Source organism: Ambystoma mexicanum, chromosome 2p, assembly GCF_040938575.1.
Source record: "Ambystoma mexicanum isolate Mex_15411 chromosome 2p, UKY_AmexF1_1, whole genome shotgun sequence".
Taxonomy (NCBI): Eukaryota; Metazoa; Chordata; class Amphibia; order Caudata; family Ambystomatidae; genus Ambystoma; species Ambystoma mexicanum.
The window spans coordinates 805,908,635-805,926,328 of record NC_090923.1 but is presented as its reverse complement, the minus strand read 5'-3'; the positions used below and the strand labels follow the sequence as shown (position 1 = coordinate 805,926,328).

The 17,694-nt window shown below is 45.5% G+C and overlaps 1 protein-coding gene across 1 annotated transcript in view; it reads right to left on the bottom strand.

Moving 5' to 3' along the window:
* CCNP (cyclin P) overlaps nt 1–17,694 on the bottom strand; it is a 209,710-nt gene that overhangs the window by 113,316 nt on the left and 78,700 nt on the right. Inside the window, exons 3-5 of the mRNA XM_069643042.1 lie at nt 9,987–10,047; nt 9,362–9,528; nt 4,180–4,278 (exon numbers count right to left, since the gene is read on the bottom strand). Coding sequence (XP_069499143.1) covers nt 4,180–4,278; nt 9,362–9,528; nt 9,987–10,047 — 327 coding nt within the window. The remainder of the gene's footprint in view (nt 1–4,179; nt 4,279–9,361; nt 9,529–9,986; nt 10,048–17,694) is intronic.

The window sequence follows — 17,694 nt, the reverse complement described above, 5'->3', positions numbered from 1 at the left end:
TATGCCTCCATGCTGAATAAAGGTGCCCTCCCTGCCAGCAGTTTCTGCTCAACCCATCTGCCACCTTTGATAGTTTCACCACAAAGCAGATCAACAATCACCACCTGCACAGTGTTCAAAGACTATGCTCAGTGAGGGTTTGCCTCCTACCACAAACACCAGTTTATCCTGAAGGGCACCAACAGATCCAACTCTCTGTAAAAGCTGAACGCACACTGAAGCTATAGAAAAGCTATTTGAAAAGAACAAACATGCACATCAGAATTTAGTTATTTTCCCCTTGTATGCTTTCTCCTAATGCTATATTCAACTCCAATGTTGTGCTGCACCTCCAATGCAAGGGCAGAAGAAAAGGTCTCATTTAAATACCTCTTGATTAGGGGTTAGTGTGAATGGCAAGTTTGGTACTACACTGGGATTTTCCACATCTGCTTGGTGAAATCTTAGAGGCATTGCATCATATTCAATAGTAACAGCTGGAGACCACACACCTCCAGTACAAGTGCACTATAAATGGACCGCCCACCCTTTACAGTTTTGCATGGTCCGTTCACCTCTCAGAGGTCTACAAGTCTCAATCAAGGAGTGGTTGCAATATTAGATGGCTGCTGTGGTGGTACTCTGCTGGTTCTTTCCTCTGTGTAGTTAATTATTGCTAGAGGGCTGGGTGATGGTAATCCACGTGCCAAGCCTATAGGAGACCATAGAAGTATGCACAATATTTTCAAACAATGTTGATTTTCTTTTTACTTCTAGCAATAGATTTGTCTGTGGAAATTAGAAATACCTAGTCCGAATGTAAATTAAGTAATAGGGGGTGCTGGGCATTTAATTAACAAGGGCCTAAATTGAATAAAATGAGAACAGCCTCCTTGGCAAAATATCTACATTGGGTGTAAAATCAGTGTAAAATCCTGGGCCCAAAATAGAATTACAGGATATTTTTCAGGTGATGCAGCTTTGACCAAGAAATAAATGTGTGAAATGAACTGCCTTTTGACTACATGTGAACGGAAGGCTGAGAATTCTAGTTATTTTGTAGGGAATATGTTATATTTTTGATTTTCTTCATGAATCTTTCCAATGTGAATAGCATGTCATTACAACAAAAGGTGCATTCCAGTGAATGTGAGAATACATAATTTGGCCCTTCATTCTGCCATGTTAGTAATTCACTTGAACTATACTGTTCAAAGTTCAATAATAGGAATAGAAATGCTTTTGAATTTCGTTATGCTGCGATTTACACTGAAAAAAGACAAGTTGGCATTAGTAAATGAAGGAATGAAACCAGAGGATGAGTGAATACAAACAGAACTGGATTGCATTTTAAGTTATGTTCCTACCTGCAAGATACTTTAATTCAGGGCCTCTAGCCCAGTTGGAACTGGATTGAAAATTATACGTTAGTCAGACCGCTTTAAGATTATCCAAGATGTCCCTCCTTGGTCTTCAACGCAGGCTTTCAGAACATGTAAACACTATCAATCTTCTTAAAGCATTCACTCTTGACACCAGGACATTTTTCAAAGAAGTTTATAAGGTCATAAAAAGCGCATTAGTCTCGAGTGGTCACTGACATTCATATGCATGGCATTGGCCATCTGCCTTGCATCAAAGTTGTTGGTCATTGAAGATCTGCACAACAAAGAATATTTTATGTGTTGTCTCTGCCCACTTGAGAACTGTTTCAATAACACAAAGAAATCCCAATGCATTTAAACACCAATCTTACTTAAAATATGCAACTTTTAAGCCTTGCAACTTCACGCAAGGCCCAATTGATCCAGGCGGTTTATATACTGTAGACACAAGTAAACTATCAAAATCTTGAAACAGAACCATGTCATATTGAAAATAGTTAGAATTCTGTCAAAATGTTTGCCTCGATGGGCAGAATCTGAAAATATGCATTTTATAAAAAGGTAGCATAGATGAGGCAAATAAAAACGAAATCATTCAAAACAAAGGGGGGTCTGGGAATCTCTCTACCAGCCCTGTTAACTTGGGTTTAACCCCAAGTTAACAGGGCGATCCAGACGTGGACCCCTTGCTCACTGTTCTTAGAGAGGCACCAGTTTCACCTCACTGATGATGCCCAACAAGGCTGAAACACGTGTATGGGGTTACTGATGGTACTCTTGTTCAGAGGAGAATTGCCTAGCATTTCGGCGCTGGACTGCCCCTGGGCAGGACAAAGGCTGATATGCGGGGAAATTTCTTCTCTGTGAAAGGGACAGTGAGCTAAAGACTTGGTAGAGTCTCTCCCAGGGGTTATTCACCCAAGAACAGGTCATTGGGCTGTGTTCGTGCTGGTAGAGTGATTCCCAGACCCCCCCTTTGTTTTGCATAAAAACGAATTTAGCTTCTCTTCAGAAATCATACAATTCCCCACACCCCACCATTTTGGTCATGTGGAAAGCAACCTACTCAACTGACAAACCAGGCAGGATTTAAAAGGAAATATAGGTCATGCCCATAGGATAGAAGGATGGATTATGGAATATTGAAGACAGACAGGAAGGGAATTAATAGGCAATTGCAGAGCAAGGGCACAGACTCTTAGCAGATGACAGACTAGTCCCATGGGACCCATCCATTGAGCGAAGGCAGCCCAAGAAGCCAATAGAGTGATGACCAGCTGACGCTTGGTCATTTGAATCCAAAAAGATCACTTGAATTGAGCGTTTGCTGACAGAATGACGCCTGCCTGACTTGGTTCTCAAAACCAGAATATACATCTGAAAAGGTAAATCAACCCAAACCCTACATGGTCCCATTTTGAAGGGAAGAGGACTGAATTCAAATGGGGTGCACTTTACTGGAACACTGGTGTTGATAAATGCGTGCCTCGAGTTTCCCCATTTATATATCGAATGCAACATGAGAGATTGTTCTTTTAGGCCCATTCCTCTGATAAAAAATGAAATTCAAAAACTGAAAAATTTTGGCTGCCACTTCAAAGCGGGATTGCTGTAAAGATAGGCATCATTTGCAAATCTAGTTGGTGGTTGAAACTGGTATTGCGTCACCATGGCTCATAGTGCCTCGGATGACAATCTGCTTTGATGCAGCCAACAAAGACGATAGCAGTCTAGATGTTTGCATGATGACATGAATGTTGAAAGAATTAATTCTATTCATTAAGCTGTGCGAAGTGCCTTTGAATCCTCATGCCCATCAATGCCTAGGCAGAGACTGGTGTAGTGGGGGAAGGAAGAGATTCAATATGTTAATGGAGACTAGTGCACCTCCAGCCCAGATATATAGAGAGACTGAAAGCCTCACAAGTAGGCCCCTTTTAAAATGGTGGCTGTTTCTGCATAGAAAGATGTGTAAAGACAGCCATACACAAGCTCAGAACGATAAATGAAAGAACAAACCCAGGTCTGATAAATCACATACATCCCATAGAGCACTGCACCTACACATGCAGGAAGTAGCCATGAAAATGTGGGTACGGAACACACAGTATTTGTGAATGCAAACTTACATGAGCCAATGCAAACAAGTTGCCTTTCGCAAGTAAATTACATAACATAGCCCAAAGTAAGCCGGTCCTTGCCTATGTGGCCTCTACATAGCTAATACACTTGGTACCTTCCATGTATAAAGGGGATTTGGTGCATACATATATATATATTTCAAATTTTGAGAGGTCATTTTTCTCTGGTGCAATAATGGTTTTGATGTCTGAGAAAATCAAATGCTTTAACCTAATTGGTCTTCTGCAAATGCTCCTTTGAAGCGTACTTTACAAAAAGAAACCCATGCCAAGACGACGGCTAGCACGTTCAGCGTTTATAAGAATATCGCACATTTGTATGGAGATTGGGATTGAAAGTGGAGGTCTTTGTGGATTTAGGCAGGTGAAAGGTTTTGTATAATTTTATATGGCCCATATTGTAGTGAGCTGCAGGAAAAAACTGGAGACCCAGTGGTCTAAAATTCCCCCAATCCTTTTTTTAGAAATTCAATTTCTGAATACCTTGCGGTCTGTTCTTTGCCTTGAATTGTGGGGCGGGACTGTACTAAAGGTTTGGCGGGGGATTAATCCAAATTTAACATCACCTGCACTTTGGGGGTTACAATAATTACCAGCAAGTCACAACACATCAGCCAAGATTATCCAAAATATCAAAAGTAGGACCCATTGGAGCAACATATGGAGATACTTACGTGCACCTGGATCAGCCAGTCAACCAAAATGGCCCTCATGCCGCCAGTGACTCTTCTGGGGACATCTGAAATCTTGAAGCAGCAAGCCACTTGTTCCTTCTTGGTTAGACAAACAATAAAAACAATATTTGTCAAAAACTCTACCAAGGGCCCCCTCTTGGCCTCGGTTCCCACTTCTAAACATATAGTAAAATCTGGGAAATAACCAGGAAGACAAAGAATCTGTAGAAGTGGGAACCTGCTCTGGCTATAGACCAAATTAACCTAAGTTTTTGGTCACCACATTAAGTGGCTTAAAATCCCACCAACGTGACAGGCTGCCCTACTCCCCGTTGCCCCGTTGCACGTATGGGCTTTGTATAACTTACAAATACAACTATTACAACCACCAGAATGATCGTTCCCCCTTGGCTCCCATATACCTCACTTTAGGTCAAGGCTAGTTGGGATTTTTCAGGCACTAATGTTGCGACGGTAAACTACCATCCTCGCATCAGTACCTAGATTGCAGGTGCTGACAATATGGGTGGAGATGCCCATTAGCAAACATACTGGATCCTCAGTGAACCTCTGGCAAATCAAGAAACTTCAGCCTCCATGTTATGTGCAATGGAGTATGCGAGCTTTGGTTCTACCCCACTTATCCTCATTACTAGATTGCACTGGCAGAGTTGCCACCTTATTCATCTCGGTCTAAAGCACCCAGATTGTCAAACACTGCACATATCATAGGTGACATCCCACCTAGCACAAGGGTCCCCAGAGATTTCCAAAAGAAAAGATGCTTTCTGGAAGAAAGTTATTCAAACGTGAGCCTGGCATGGACCAGAATGCAGTTAGCTGGGGGAGTGGGTGGGAATGGTCTTCACAAATGCACCCCTTAGACACACTGAAATGTGAAAATTGGGGGCATTTGGTGCAAATTCTCAGTAAATTAATGTCTTTACTGTGCATACTCTGACTTGGACATTGGAGAGAAAGGATTTTCTCCTAGAGACTGCCAAGTTCATACATGTGAAACAGAACAGCAGTTAATTTGTCCTAAACTCAGCTCAAGGGGTAGAACTGGTACTCACAAATAACAGCAGGCATATCGTGTTGGCTGCGAGGGATTTATGTGGTCACAAGCCAACAGGGGCAGACGAGTGGTTTGCAAATGCAATTCCAAGTTAAACGGTTGACTTTCTGTGCATCCGTGCCCCCTTTCTCAGATTAAAGCGCGGTCCACACATTTTAACTTGCAGCACCTAGCACACTTGAACTATGCCATAAGCTATAGTGGAACCTGTGTCATTGTCATTTCACACTTGCCAGAACAAAGTCTCTCAGGCCAATACCAACATGCCACAGCTGAACAATCACTCAGATCACAACCCAATACGACAGTAAAACCCTTCAATAGTGCATGCAATCCAGTCAACAGGTCACAATTAACACCACCAGGCAATTCTTGGAAAACAATGAATACATTTACACCCAGTTTTCCATTTCAATTTGGAGGGGAGGAGGGTGCCAGCTGGCTCTGCAGTAAGTAAATAGAAGAGGGGCTGCAAGACCAACTATTGCTTCATATACAACGCAATCTTGGATGTAATGCACCATAGAGAAACTACTGTAATACTACCACAACACAGAAGGGATATGGCATTTCAAAATGTAAATCTAAATACTTGGTAAATAATATTTTCCAGAGTTGTCCCCATGGGTACTTTTTTCCATTTCACTGTCCCTCACTGGAAATGCAAAGAGCCCCACCACTTCCCTTGCTTATTTCGGTCAATATGAAGTCTTATGAGAGTGCCTCCTGAAGCAGAAACTGGATCAGTTTCAAAGCACAAATCAGGATCACAATTATGAAACCATGGGTCCAAAGGCATGAGTGTACTGCATTCAGGAGGATAGAACAGCAAGTAACAGGAAACCAGGAATACACTCAGAACACTGGGGAATTTCTGATGTGAACAATGGTACTAGGAGACCTAGAAGGAGCAGGCTGTCTTGTACAGAGGTAGTGCAGACTGATCAAGTGATTACAGGACATTTTGAAAACAAACTGACAAATTCACGATACAAGGCCACCCATTGGCCTGTGCACTAAAATCTGCCAAACTGAATGTCACTGGACACAGGTCTTCCAAATGTGCCATCATCCAGGCATGACCACCACTGATGCAAAGGTATTGTTCAAAGACCAATAACACCACTGAGGACAAGTCTAGCTGGGCCAAGTGTCTGCACCAGGTGTACGAGATCTACACTGCCACTGTGTGCACAAAACCAGCAATAGCTGCCTAGTGACCTTTTCCCAACTTGCAGGATCAAGTGTAGCAGAAAAAGTGATCAGCCGGTACCAACATAAATGCCAGATTTCTGCAAAGGACAGATGGTGAAGACCGCAATCCTGTACAGGACGAAGAGAAGTGTGCTGTTCATCAGTCTTGCTGAAATGTCACGATTACCACAATTAGCAGCATGGAAAGAATTTAAGAAGTGGTCACACAACTATTTGAAAAGCCATGACAATGTGTAGAAACTAAGTGTAGTAGAACAATTGTCCCCATTGCTGTCACTAGGCCTGCAGCCTACATGTATCATACAGAATCCATGACTTAGCCTGCATAGGTGTCATCTTTTGAAAACAGCATTTAAAACATTCTAGTAATGAAGCCATTTTCAAATCACCATGCCTAGGCTTAACCTACAGAGGAGAAGCACAGTAGCCACTAATTGCCAGAGAGTTTGGGGAATAGTCTCCAATGAGTGTTGCACTAACATCTAAGGAGCAGACTGAATAAAAAGGTCAGATGTGAAACTGGTGGAGGGGGGAGGGGACACAACCTCAGTTACCCCTTACCATCTGCAAAGGACATGGTCAATCATCAAAAGACCAGTTTTGGATCGGCTGGGTACCTTTGGTCCAGAGGGGAAGACCAAATAGAACCAACAAGTAGCCTCTATGGTACATGCAGACAACTGCACCACTGGGTACCCTTCATACTCTGGGAAAGATGCCAGTCTGCCTGTGTAGCTGGAGTGACTTTGGATTTGGTAAAGCCAGGTAAGCACCTGGAAATATGGTCAACTGCCTCTATAGCAAAATTAAGTGTGCCAAAACAGTGTGTCAAAAAAATGAAGGTCCAGGGAAGTTGGAAGCTTTACAAACTTGAACTCAAGCTTGGGACAAAGTTCATAGCAAGTTAAGAGGCAAGTGGAAATTTACCTGGACCACAAAATACTGAGTTCGGAAAAGGGAAGGCCCAGAAATGACAAAACATTACAACACAATCCCCTGTTGGCAGGAGAAGATGCCCAGATAAACTGGACCTAATCCTGAGGCAGGAAATGCAGGTCTCCAACTCGCATCACAAACCCCTGTGGAGTCTGCTTCACCATCTTAAAATATTCATCCTAGGGGATGGACAAGTACCTCAGGAGGCACATCCCAATTGGACTTGCAGTGCCTAGTAGTGAGATTAGAAGTCATGTCCTTTTGGTTCATCACAGTGCCTGAAAGTCCACTGCTAGCACAGCAGACAAAACCAGATTTTCTGTTGCCGAGCAGGGGAAGCCGCCATCAGTGCCGTTTGATGCGACTGACATTAACTTACCTCTCACCCCAGGAAGACGCCAGTTAAAAATACCAGATGCCGAAGAAGAGCTCTCTGCATATGCAGCTAGGACGTGAAACCAATCTCAGCTAGGTGGCGCATGGGGTGCATTGCAAAGTACCCATGAATGGGGTATACGGATCAGAACCGTTCCAGACAATGGATGGCATTGCCCTTTATGCATATGGATCATCCTGCAAGAAAGAAACACTTGCAGCCATTAATTATCAGGGATTACACTACAAAGACAGAGCAAGGGTTTCAAACCCCTGCTCTCCATCCAAGGTTAATTAAATTAATGTCCATTAAACCATGTACAAGGCGTTTGATATAAGTCTAGCAACATGGTGGGGCACTTCTGCACAAGCAAACCCAAGAACTGGATGACATTGTAAAAAGGGATTTAAATCTGCTGCTGTGCACTATGCATGCATAGTTTCTCCTTCTCAGTGAGGGACAAGATTGAATAAAGCAGCAGCACGCAGGATTCATCCTTCATATGACTGCACAAGGGATGTAGCAATGAGCTTGCTGTCTCCATACTAAATCAAGTTAGTCGAAGACTGGCACAGTTACATGGGAGGGTGATTAAATCCCTGGCCACGCGGGACATTGATCCTCCTCGTGGGGGAAAACGGAAAGGTTCTTGGCCAAGAGTCCACATGTAACTGCAGATTGGAAGGTATTGCTGCCTGTCAAGCCAAGGAGATTGAAGAATCCTAGTTTGTGTGGCAAAATAAAAAAGCACAAGACTTTAGTCATAGGTCAAACTGCACTCTGGGGACTACCAAACGATCTCTTGCGGTTTCTGCAAATCTTATTTTGAGAAGCACTACCTGGCCACTGCACAAATGCAGAAACAATATGGCACCTAGTCAAGGAGAGGGGTGAGCGAGCCATGTATAAATGTTGCTGTGAATAAAGGTTATTTGCGTCTGCTACCTTTGTTGGCCAGGTCTGGTTTCTCCAGACTGCTGCCACATTTAAGATTTGTTTTACACTACTGTTGGCACTGCCCATTTCCCAGTTTGTCCCAAGTTTCAGGACTTTAGTGTCCAGAGCAAAAACTACAGAATTGGCATCTTTGGTGAGAGTTCAGGAGGAGGTGGAGTGTGCACTTAAGAGGTGGAACGTATTAAACCTTTATGAAAAAAGTTAGGTGCCAAGCCCTTTGGTTGTGGGTCAGTTATGGTTTCATTCCAGTATGAAGGATTTTTCTGGTGTTGACCCCATGCTCCAGATGGACGCACATTGAATTGAACCAGTTAAAAATGTGAAGGTGGAGGTAGTATACCCTCGTTCACACCAAATACAGATCCTGCACTTCCAGCGTGCTGCATATTCTATCTGGATGCACAAAGAACCCCAAGAAGGGATTGCACCATGAAAGATGTGCAGCCCCGCAGTCTCTCCATGCTCGGCTTCACTCCAGTGTAGAGATTGGGTCACAAGAGAAATATCGGATACACCCCAGCACAGAATTCCCACCTAAAGCCAGCACAAGACATTACCTCCCCACAATGGACTATGGCGGGACCACCAACTCCACCTCAGGCAAAAAAGCCAACACTTACCATCATGTTTAAGAATATCTCATAGGCGTATTCCTTCTCCACGTGCATGCCCATGTTTGCCATTGCCTGCTTCAGATCTTCCTCCAGCAAAAGAGATGGTGCCAATAGTAATCTGCCTCGACAGCCAACAGCTCCAGGACGAACGCAACTCTGATTGTCCAAGACTGCTGCAAGACCAAATGAAATCAGGAAAGACCACATCCATGTATGTACAGACACCAGAGCCTCACAGGCTAAGTGAATTACTGCAAATAAGAACCCTGAGAGCTGCAAAACCCTACGGTTCAATGACACGTGATGCAGGTGCGGCAGAACCGGAGAGGCATGGTCTGATTGGACATTCTGTACAGTTCAATACACAATGCATGCCGTGGCACGAGACAACTGGCTTGTCCCTAAACTAAAGGCGATTTGGGTAAAACAACGAGGTGATGGTGGTCAAGTATAGAGTCTGATAACACTGAATGCCAGGGTCAAGTCTAAGTCACACTAGGGCCACAAATAAGGCAATTTCAGCACTTTACCCTAAAAGGCGGCTTCAAAGGGAGAAACTGGACTAAGGAGGAGTTTCTCATTTAACCAAAAGCAACAAAGCACTGTAATGTAACAATGTGATATCACTAACCTTGTTCATCGCGGCACACATTGCTGGTCACAGCCCTAAAAGGCGTGGCAGGGCACCTTTTCTGGAAGGGAAAACGGGGGTTAGAAAAATATTCTGGTACCTCAAAGGGTAACCATCACAAAGTAGTCAATGGCATTTCGGGTTTTGATATCTTGATGGAATTCCCTTCTGCAGGAGGGTCAGTAATTATTCCCTTTGACCACATCAGTCCCTGCTTTTAAACTACTTCAGTTAGCAGTGACCATAAGTTCAACAGGGGAAGTGGGGATATGGCGAAACCCAATTAACTAAAATTCTCTTTGTGCCAGGTGAGGCCTTCAGGTCTGATGGCAATGCCTTGGTTGAAGGCCCAGGAAAATCAGATCCCACCATCACTTCGGGTGTCCACAGACGGCTCCAGTGGAGAGCGCTCTAGAGAGACTACCCTACATAAACGTAGTCCTCGTGGCTGAGGCGCAGTGCAAAGAGCAACAAGCTGTAGGTGAGTCATTAGTCAAGAACATTGGGCCATGTGGGAACTAATCCAGTTTACTCGTGATCATATCCTCCACCATGAAGTGAAGGGCATTAACCAAACCCACATTTTCCTAATTGCATATTTCATGAACAGCCTCTGAACGCGACATCTGTATTTTGGTACATTTGATGCAACCACTGAATGAACACAGACTAAATGTACATTTCAATTTGTGATGGCAAAACATGAACCCAGAGATTTTATACTGGCAGCTGTGCAGAGGCCTCCCTTCTGCACCCACTTATCACCATAAACAGGGCCAGATGGCAAAGCATACAGAATGAGGGATTTACCCAAAAGTACTTCTAGAGGTAGTGATACATACCCCAGAACCTCTAACAGTATCATTCATACTATTCAATATGCTTAGTAACTTGCGTAAAAGAGTTTAGATTAATGATTTGCCAAGCAAGGTGGTGAGGTGATGTACAGGATACAGCTGCAAATAGATATAAAATAGTCTGCACCTGCATAAACATGAAAGGTTGTTCTGCTTCCTGTGCTATTGAGCGATTTACTGTTTGCGGTAAAAATTGCAGAGGTAATCCCAAAAAATGCCCTGGCAGGTAAAAGGCCAGAGGGTAAGGTTAAGCCAAAACCAGAAAAGTTGCAGCTTCTCCACTCATTTTCTTCAGAACTAGGTTTCCATTTAAAAATGCAGCTTTAGTTTGTGTTTTTTTTTTTTTTTTTAAAGAAAAGGAAGGAGAGACCCAGCCATCCTTGCCTAATATTTAGAGCAGAAGTCTGCAACCTTTAGCTTTCCAAAAACCTTTGGATTTCCAGAGGATTTGAGTTAGAAACTGAAATCTGCCCTAGCCAGCATAGTCCATGACTAGTGTTCATCCACATCTGCACAGCTGCAGATTGCAGACAATCTAGGCATTGATAAAGGAATGCCCCGTCTCCAAGTAGAAAAGAATTGGTATTCCCACTGTTCTTGGTGAGCAATATATGTTGAACTCTGTTAATGCACATTTCTTTGCACCCTGTTATTAATGCAAAATGAAAGATGCATAATCTTCATGTTCCTCTTCAGAACCATAATCAAGTCCTTAGCTGCAGGACTGTTCAGCTGCCATCCCTGATCGATTAGTAGTACAGGGGGGGTAGACACCTTCCACCAAGCTTTTCAGTTGAGAGCTGGTCCTGTCCCCTTTCCTGTGCCTAACCCCGTCATCTGAAACCCTATAAATTCGATTAACCCCCTAATATTGGCTATATAATTCAATATAAATTTGATTGACCCCCAAATGTAGGATATACATTTTGATGGACTGGACAAGACCATCAACATGGTGTATAAATGGATGATTTGACGATTTTGGAGTTTGCTTTAATACCCAGCAACAAACTGCCTGGCACACGCCTACACAAAAGCCCAAACCGTTGGCTTTGGCAATGCTTGTCCTTTAAGGATTGGCCCACACTGGCTCCTCTTGGGATGCTGTGATCCACACCCCCAGCTACACCTCAATAACCTCTTAACTTTAAAATTACTTTAACAGGATTATGGCCTCAAAGAGGACCAAATTGCAAGCTATCTGTGGGCTCAAGAGACTCGACCTTAATGCTGTGGAGTACCAAGTAGCCAGGAAAAAAGTTGTCCAGTCTCAAAGAATCTGGTTGAGTCATTTGAACAAGATAATGTGGGCAAGTTGGATAGCTTGTGTGCATGCAAGGAAGCTAGTTTTTGGGCAAACCTTAATTCTGCTTGTGGGGGTTGTGTCCCAGCTATGGACTCATCCCTGAATCCACTTGGGTGGCATTCTTTGGAGGCTAAATATTCGCCTCCAGGGGATATGGTTTCCTATACTGAATAGTTTGGGACCAATGGATCGGGGGTGTGGGTGGGGGGAATGCCAATGGGAAATTTCTGACATTTGGGCCATTGAAAGGCCCACCGTTTGTTCTCAAGAGCTCTCCTTCCCTGTGGGCAACCCTTCTAAAGCCTCTTTGATGCAGTATTTATGTACCATGCCGCCGTTCAGTCTATTATACCAATCTTCAAGAAGGGTGACCTGGCTGTCCCAGGCAATTATAGACTGATTGCCTTCATTCATGCCACCTGTAAGGTCTTTTCAAGTCTACTCCTGTGGGACCTCGACCACCACATTAGGCAACAGAATTCTCAAAATTCCAGGTTGGGTTCAGGAAAAAACATGGGCACTCCACAATGCCACTATTCTTGCGCATTTCCTTTCCAATGTACACATTAACGATCTGCAGGAGTTCTATGTGGCCTCCCTGGATTTATCCAGTGCCATCGATTGTGTGGAGCGATCACAACAAACTTGTAAGTTGGAATGTACCAAAAAAGTTGGTTCAGCTTTTGGCATTGCTTCACACAAACACCACATTGAGGGTGCGCTTTACGCGTGAGGGTTCTTGGTCTTCTTGGCATTCGGACTAGGGTGGGTTTGAAGCAGGGCTGTACTGTTCCCCCTCCTGTCCTCTTCAATCTTTATGTACGTGAAGGAGAATTTGTGTAAAGGTGAGATCATGACATCGCAAGACTAGGCAGTCTCAGACTAGGATTGGCTAGCCTTTGCAGACAATTAGAACGCCCAGGGGCCTCCAACATAATCTTTCCCCCAATGGGGGCAAATCTAAATATTTTCCAAGCAACAGAAAGTTCTTGGAGAGTGGGTGGGGAGAGATGCGAACATGTGGACTCCCTTGGTATTTGGGGTACAACTTGAGAAACCGGTCTCATCTGTTATATGAAGTAAGGCTAACAGATCAAGCTTTCCTCCTTGTCCTCCCAACTGAAATGCCTCTATAGAAAGGTGTGCACATTTTCTGCTTTGCCGATTCAACGTTTCTATTTGGCTAAGGTAAAAGCTGTACTTTTCTGTGGACTTGATTTTTGCCCACTGGACATGGGTGACTACTTAAATGTTGTGCATGGTAACACTGTGGAAACAGGTCTTGGGTCTTTTTACTGCCATTCCAATTTGCATTATTAGGCACAAACTTTGCCTTCTCTCTCTAAAGGCCTGCTCTAAAGATAGTCCACCCAACGCTTAATATCCTTTACATGGATCTGCTCTGTATTATTAAAGAAGCTACAGTCTGTTAATTCTTTTGTGAAAAGAATGCAGGACATCCTTATCCATTTGGTGGCATGGAAGAGGAACCAATTCACCGACCAGGTTATGTAAAGACAATTATACAAACTAGATTGGGTGGACACTGGGGGATGCAATTTATCTATACTCCATGTATACTGAATATGCCAAATTCAGTAAAAAGAATGTATCCCCAGGCATTTACAGCAGCTGCCATTAACAGCGTGATGTTTACGCCTCAGTTTCATTCGAAAGAACACATTCTTCACTGGAAAGACCAACAGTGAACTATCTACTGTAGGTTCTGTGATAGTACTGTTGATCAGGAAACCCTCACACATTGAGTTACTGCTTGTCCGTACTTCGAGAAAGTAGAGCAAGAGGTTTCAAACAAAATGTTCAAACTGATTAGGCTTTCTCTAGGGACCTTTTTTGGTCTGCTAATGTGGGAAGTTAACGAATTGCTTATTTTAGCTCCATCAATTTTTACTATGCGTTCATTTAAATGTTTTCTTAATCCGTTTTACATTTTGTATGAGTTTCTTTGTGATATATATATATATAATGCTCTGAGAGGGGTCAGAAATGTGAGGCAGATAAAGGTCTTTCATATTTTATTAAATAGGAGTTTTTGCCAAACGCCTCACTATCCCTACCCTAAAGAGAATTTCCATGGCCATCAAAATAAACTAAAGGAAACTAACAAAAGGAATGCGTTCCTCACACTAAATACATACTCAAACACATGAAGGAAATATATAGCAATTCAAAAGAGAACAAACATCAGTTACTTCAAACCTACTCCATAACTGTTTCCCCTTGTCACCTGGGTAACGTTCCCTTCCCCAGACGATTCAAAGCAGGAATATGAGCAACAGCACAGAGTTCTACTATAGAACTAGAGGGCCAACATAAAGCAGCCTTGGAATCGCTCACTTTCCTAGGCAGCCAGCAGCATTTTGAATCACAAATGGCCATTACCTCCACGTCCACTCTTCCTCGTCCCAGTACTTACTTCATGAGGCACCTGCCTCCGACACAGGACCTTCTTCTATTTCTTTAAATCTCTATAACTCCTCCCCCACATCCATGTCACTCAGTTTAATTTTTCCTGCCTCTGGCAGGTTGGACTTTTTCTTCCCGGTGCGGGGCACCAGGGAGCACCGATTGCTGGCCCCCTGGGGGGGGCTGTGTGGCGGGGCCCTCGGCTCCCTCAGGTGCGGCGCTGCTCCTGGGCCCCCTGCGGGGCTTGGGGTCACAGTTGAGCTGGATTGCCTCGCTCGGTTCTTTGCTGGGCTCCGGACCGCAGCGTGAGCATTGTGTCCCGGGTCCTGCACGGCCCCGGGAAGGTAAGGAGAGGGGAGGACTGGGCTTGATGTTTTTCCCCTCTCCTCCTGTTTTGGCTGTCTTGATTCGACTTGGCAGTATGGGCTAGCCTTCCCTTTTGTTGTGAGGCCTCTCTGCTTCTTGTCGTGGGGTGACAGTGGCAGAGAGTCTTTGGGAGTGCGGGGGCTCTGTTCTGTCGCAGGCATGTCACATACCACCTGCTCCTCAGACACACGGCCCAGGATGCACCGGATGTTAGCTGCATTATCTGGGGGGAAGGTAAGGAGAGGGGAGGACTGTGCTTGATGTTTTCCCCTCTCTTGCTGGTATGGCCATCTTGACTCCTTCGAAAGGCCGTTACCTCGTGCTCTGTGTACACATCTTTATTGGAAATGATGGCAAGCACTTGGCAGTATGGGCTAGCCTTCCTTTTTTGTTGTGAGGCCTCTCTGCTTCTTGTCGTGGGGTGTCTGTGACAGAGTATTTGAAAGTGTGGGGGCTCTGTACTGTCACAGGCATGTCACATACCACCCGCTCCTCAGACACACACAGCCCAGGATGCACCGGATGTTGGCTGCATTCCTTGCGTGCTGCCTGTGAATACGGCGCAGATTTGGACACGTCTGCAAGCGGCCGGAAGGGTACCGGCCTGGCATAGTCTACACTTTGGGTTTGAGTATCAGCGGTGCTGACTCGGTCCTTCAACCTTCCTAGACTGACGCATTGGAACGATCTAGAGCATGGGGCTACCAGCTACTGGATACAGGGCTCAAGCCACCTCTCAGTCATGTGGCGTGTTAGTGGTGTGTTTGGGTCTGTGCTAGCTATGGACGCAGACTCCTTGTCCTGTCCTCTTCCTCTAAACTGCGCAAGGGAAGGTCAAAGGAGATGATTTTCTTTTCCCTTGTCCGGCATGGAATTATAGAAAATGCATCATGGAAGTAATGGCCATTCAGAGGGTTCCCAGTGTCTCTTCTTTTAGGGCCTAGGTCCTCCGGTGCCGACAAGTTGCTTTCACGCCTCCTCTCAGACTTGTGGGAAGTGATAGGGCACATGGTGGCACATGTCTGTGCTTAGAGGGGTTCTCAGAGCCCCTGGTGCCGGTGGAGGGGGATGTCACTTCAGTGGGTTTTCCAGTATAGGCATACCTCAGGTAGGGGGTTGCCTTTGATGTCGGCTATCCGGGATGGATTGCTTTGCCCCGCTTTGTGACAGTACGCTGCCCTTTTGACGCCAGCCTGGTGGCTCCTCCGTCAGCTGAGGGGGCCATAGTCTGCTGGACTTCTGGGCTGTCCAGTATCTTCCTTTTGATAGGTCAGATCTTTTTGTGGGCTGGCAAGCATGCTGTTATATTGTGGCGCAGGCCTGTTTCAACGTCCTGTGATTTCCCTCTGGTGCAAGTGCAGTGACTGGCGGTTTTCCCTGGCTCCTCGTCTCTATCTTCTCGGAGGTGTATGGGACCGGTGGGTTTCGGCTTCCTGGGTAATGGGCTCCTTCTGGAGGGGGTATCAGTTGCCGTCCCCGTCTCCTCCTGTCCAGGTTTGCATGGTTAGGACTTTGGTACCCAGCTTACGGTCCAAGTAGTTGGCCATGGGATCCGTTCTCTCCGAACGGTTGTTGTGGGTTACCGTCTTGCCCGTTCCTCTCCCTGTTCAGGGTCTCTACTTGCGGGTGTTCCTGGTCCCTATGCCTTCTAGGATGTGTCACCTGCTTATGGGTCTCAAGACCCTGCACTGCTTGTCCGGACGTCTGGGGAGAGCATACTCTGGATGTTCTGCAGGGGGGGATCTTGCTGGCTGGTCTGGGCTGGGTTCTCAGAAGGCAGTATGTCTCGGCTCGCCTGTTGCTGAAGTTACAGGGCACGTGGCGTCTTGCGTGTTTTCCGGTTCCTTGAGCCCGTCTTCGGTTACGTCCCCTGGAGTCTTAAACTCTCTCCCACTGGCTCCTGACATCTCGGCTTTCGTAGTTTTGTTTTCAGTGTCCCCAGCGCTGCGAGTCTCCCTGCTATGGTGGGGGGGGGGGATTCAGGTCTACAGGCTCAGGTGTGCATGGTCCTTCCTCCTGTAGCCTCTCTTATTACCGACGCCAGCAGAAAGGGTCTACATTGGGGGTCCTCTCAGCTCAAGGGTTGTGAGATCTGGGGAGAGCCGGCGATCATCCAATTGGCAAGAGTTGTGCCATTGTCCAAGCTCTGGTGTACTTCGAGGAGTTGCTGGACGATCGGCGGTTTTTGGTCCGATCGGACAATACGACGGCCTTGGCATATGTCAACTGCAAAAGGGGTTCCGGCCACTCCTTGAATGCTCTGGCAGCGCTGATAGGCACCTGGGAGGACTCTCATCTGGTGTCTCTGGTGGCCTCACGTATCAGAAGGGTGGACAATGTTCAAGCGGATCTTCTCAGACGCCGGTTTTCACTCCTCTGCGGAACTGGTCCTGTTGGCCCAGGTCTTTGCGGTGACCTGTGTCAGATTAGGGTCCCTGGTTCTAGACCTGTTTGCATCCCCGGCCTCAGCAGAAGTTCCCCTCTTCTGCTCTAGGTTTCAGGCTGAGGGGATTGGGGGATGGACGCCCTCTCTGTACAGTGGCCTTGGGGTTTTCCTTTATGCCTTTCCGCCTATTCCCCTTCTGCCCCGGGTAGTTTGGCGCATTAGAGTGTCCAGGGTGACTGTGTTGTTGTTAGCTCCGTTCTGGTCCCGCCGGAGTTGGCTCCCCTCTCTGTTGGAGCTTCGGTCCTAGGAACCTTGGCTGGTTCCGAGGTGGCCGTGTCCCCTTCAAGGGGATCTGCGGTTGGAATT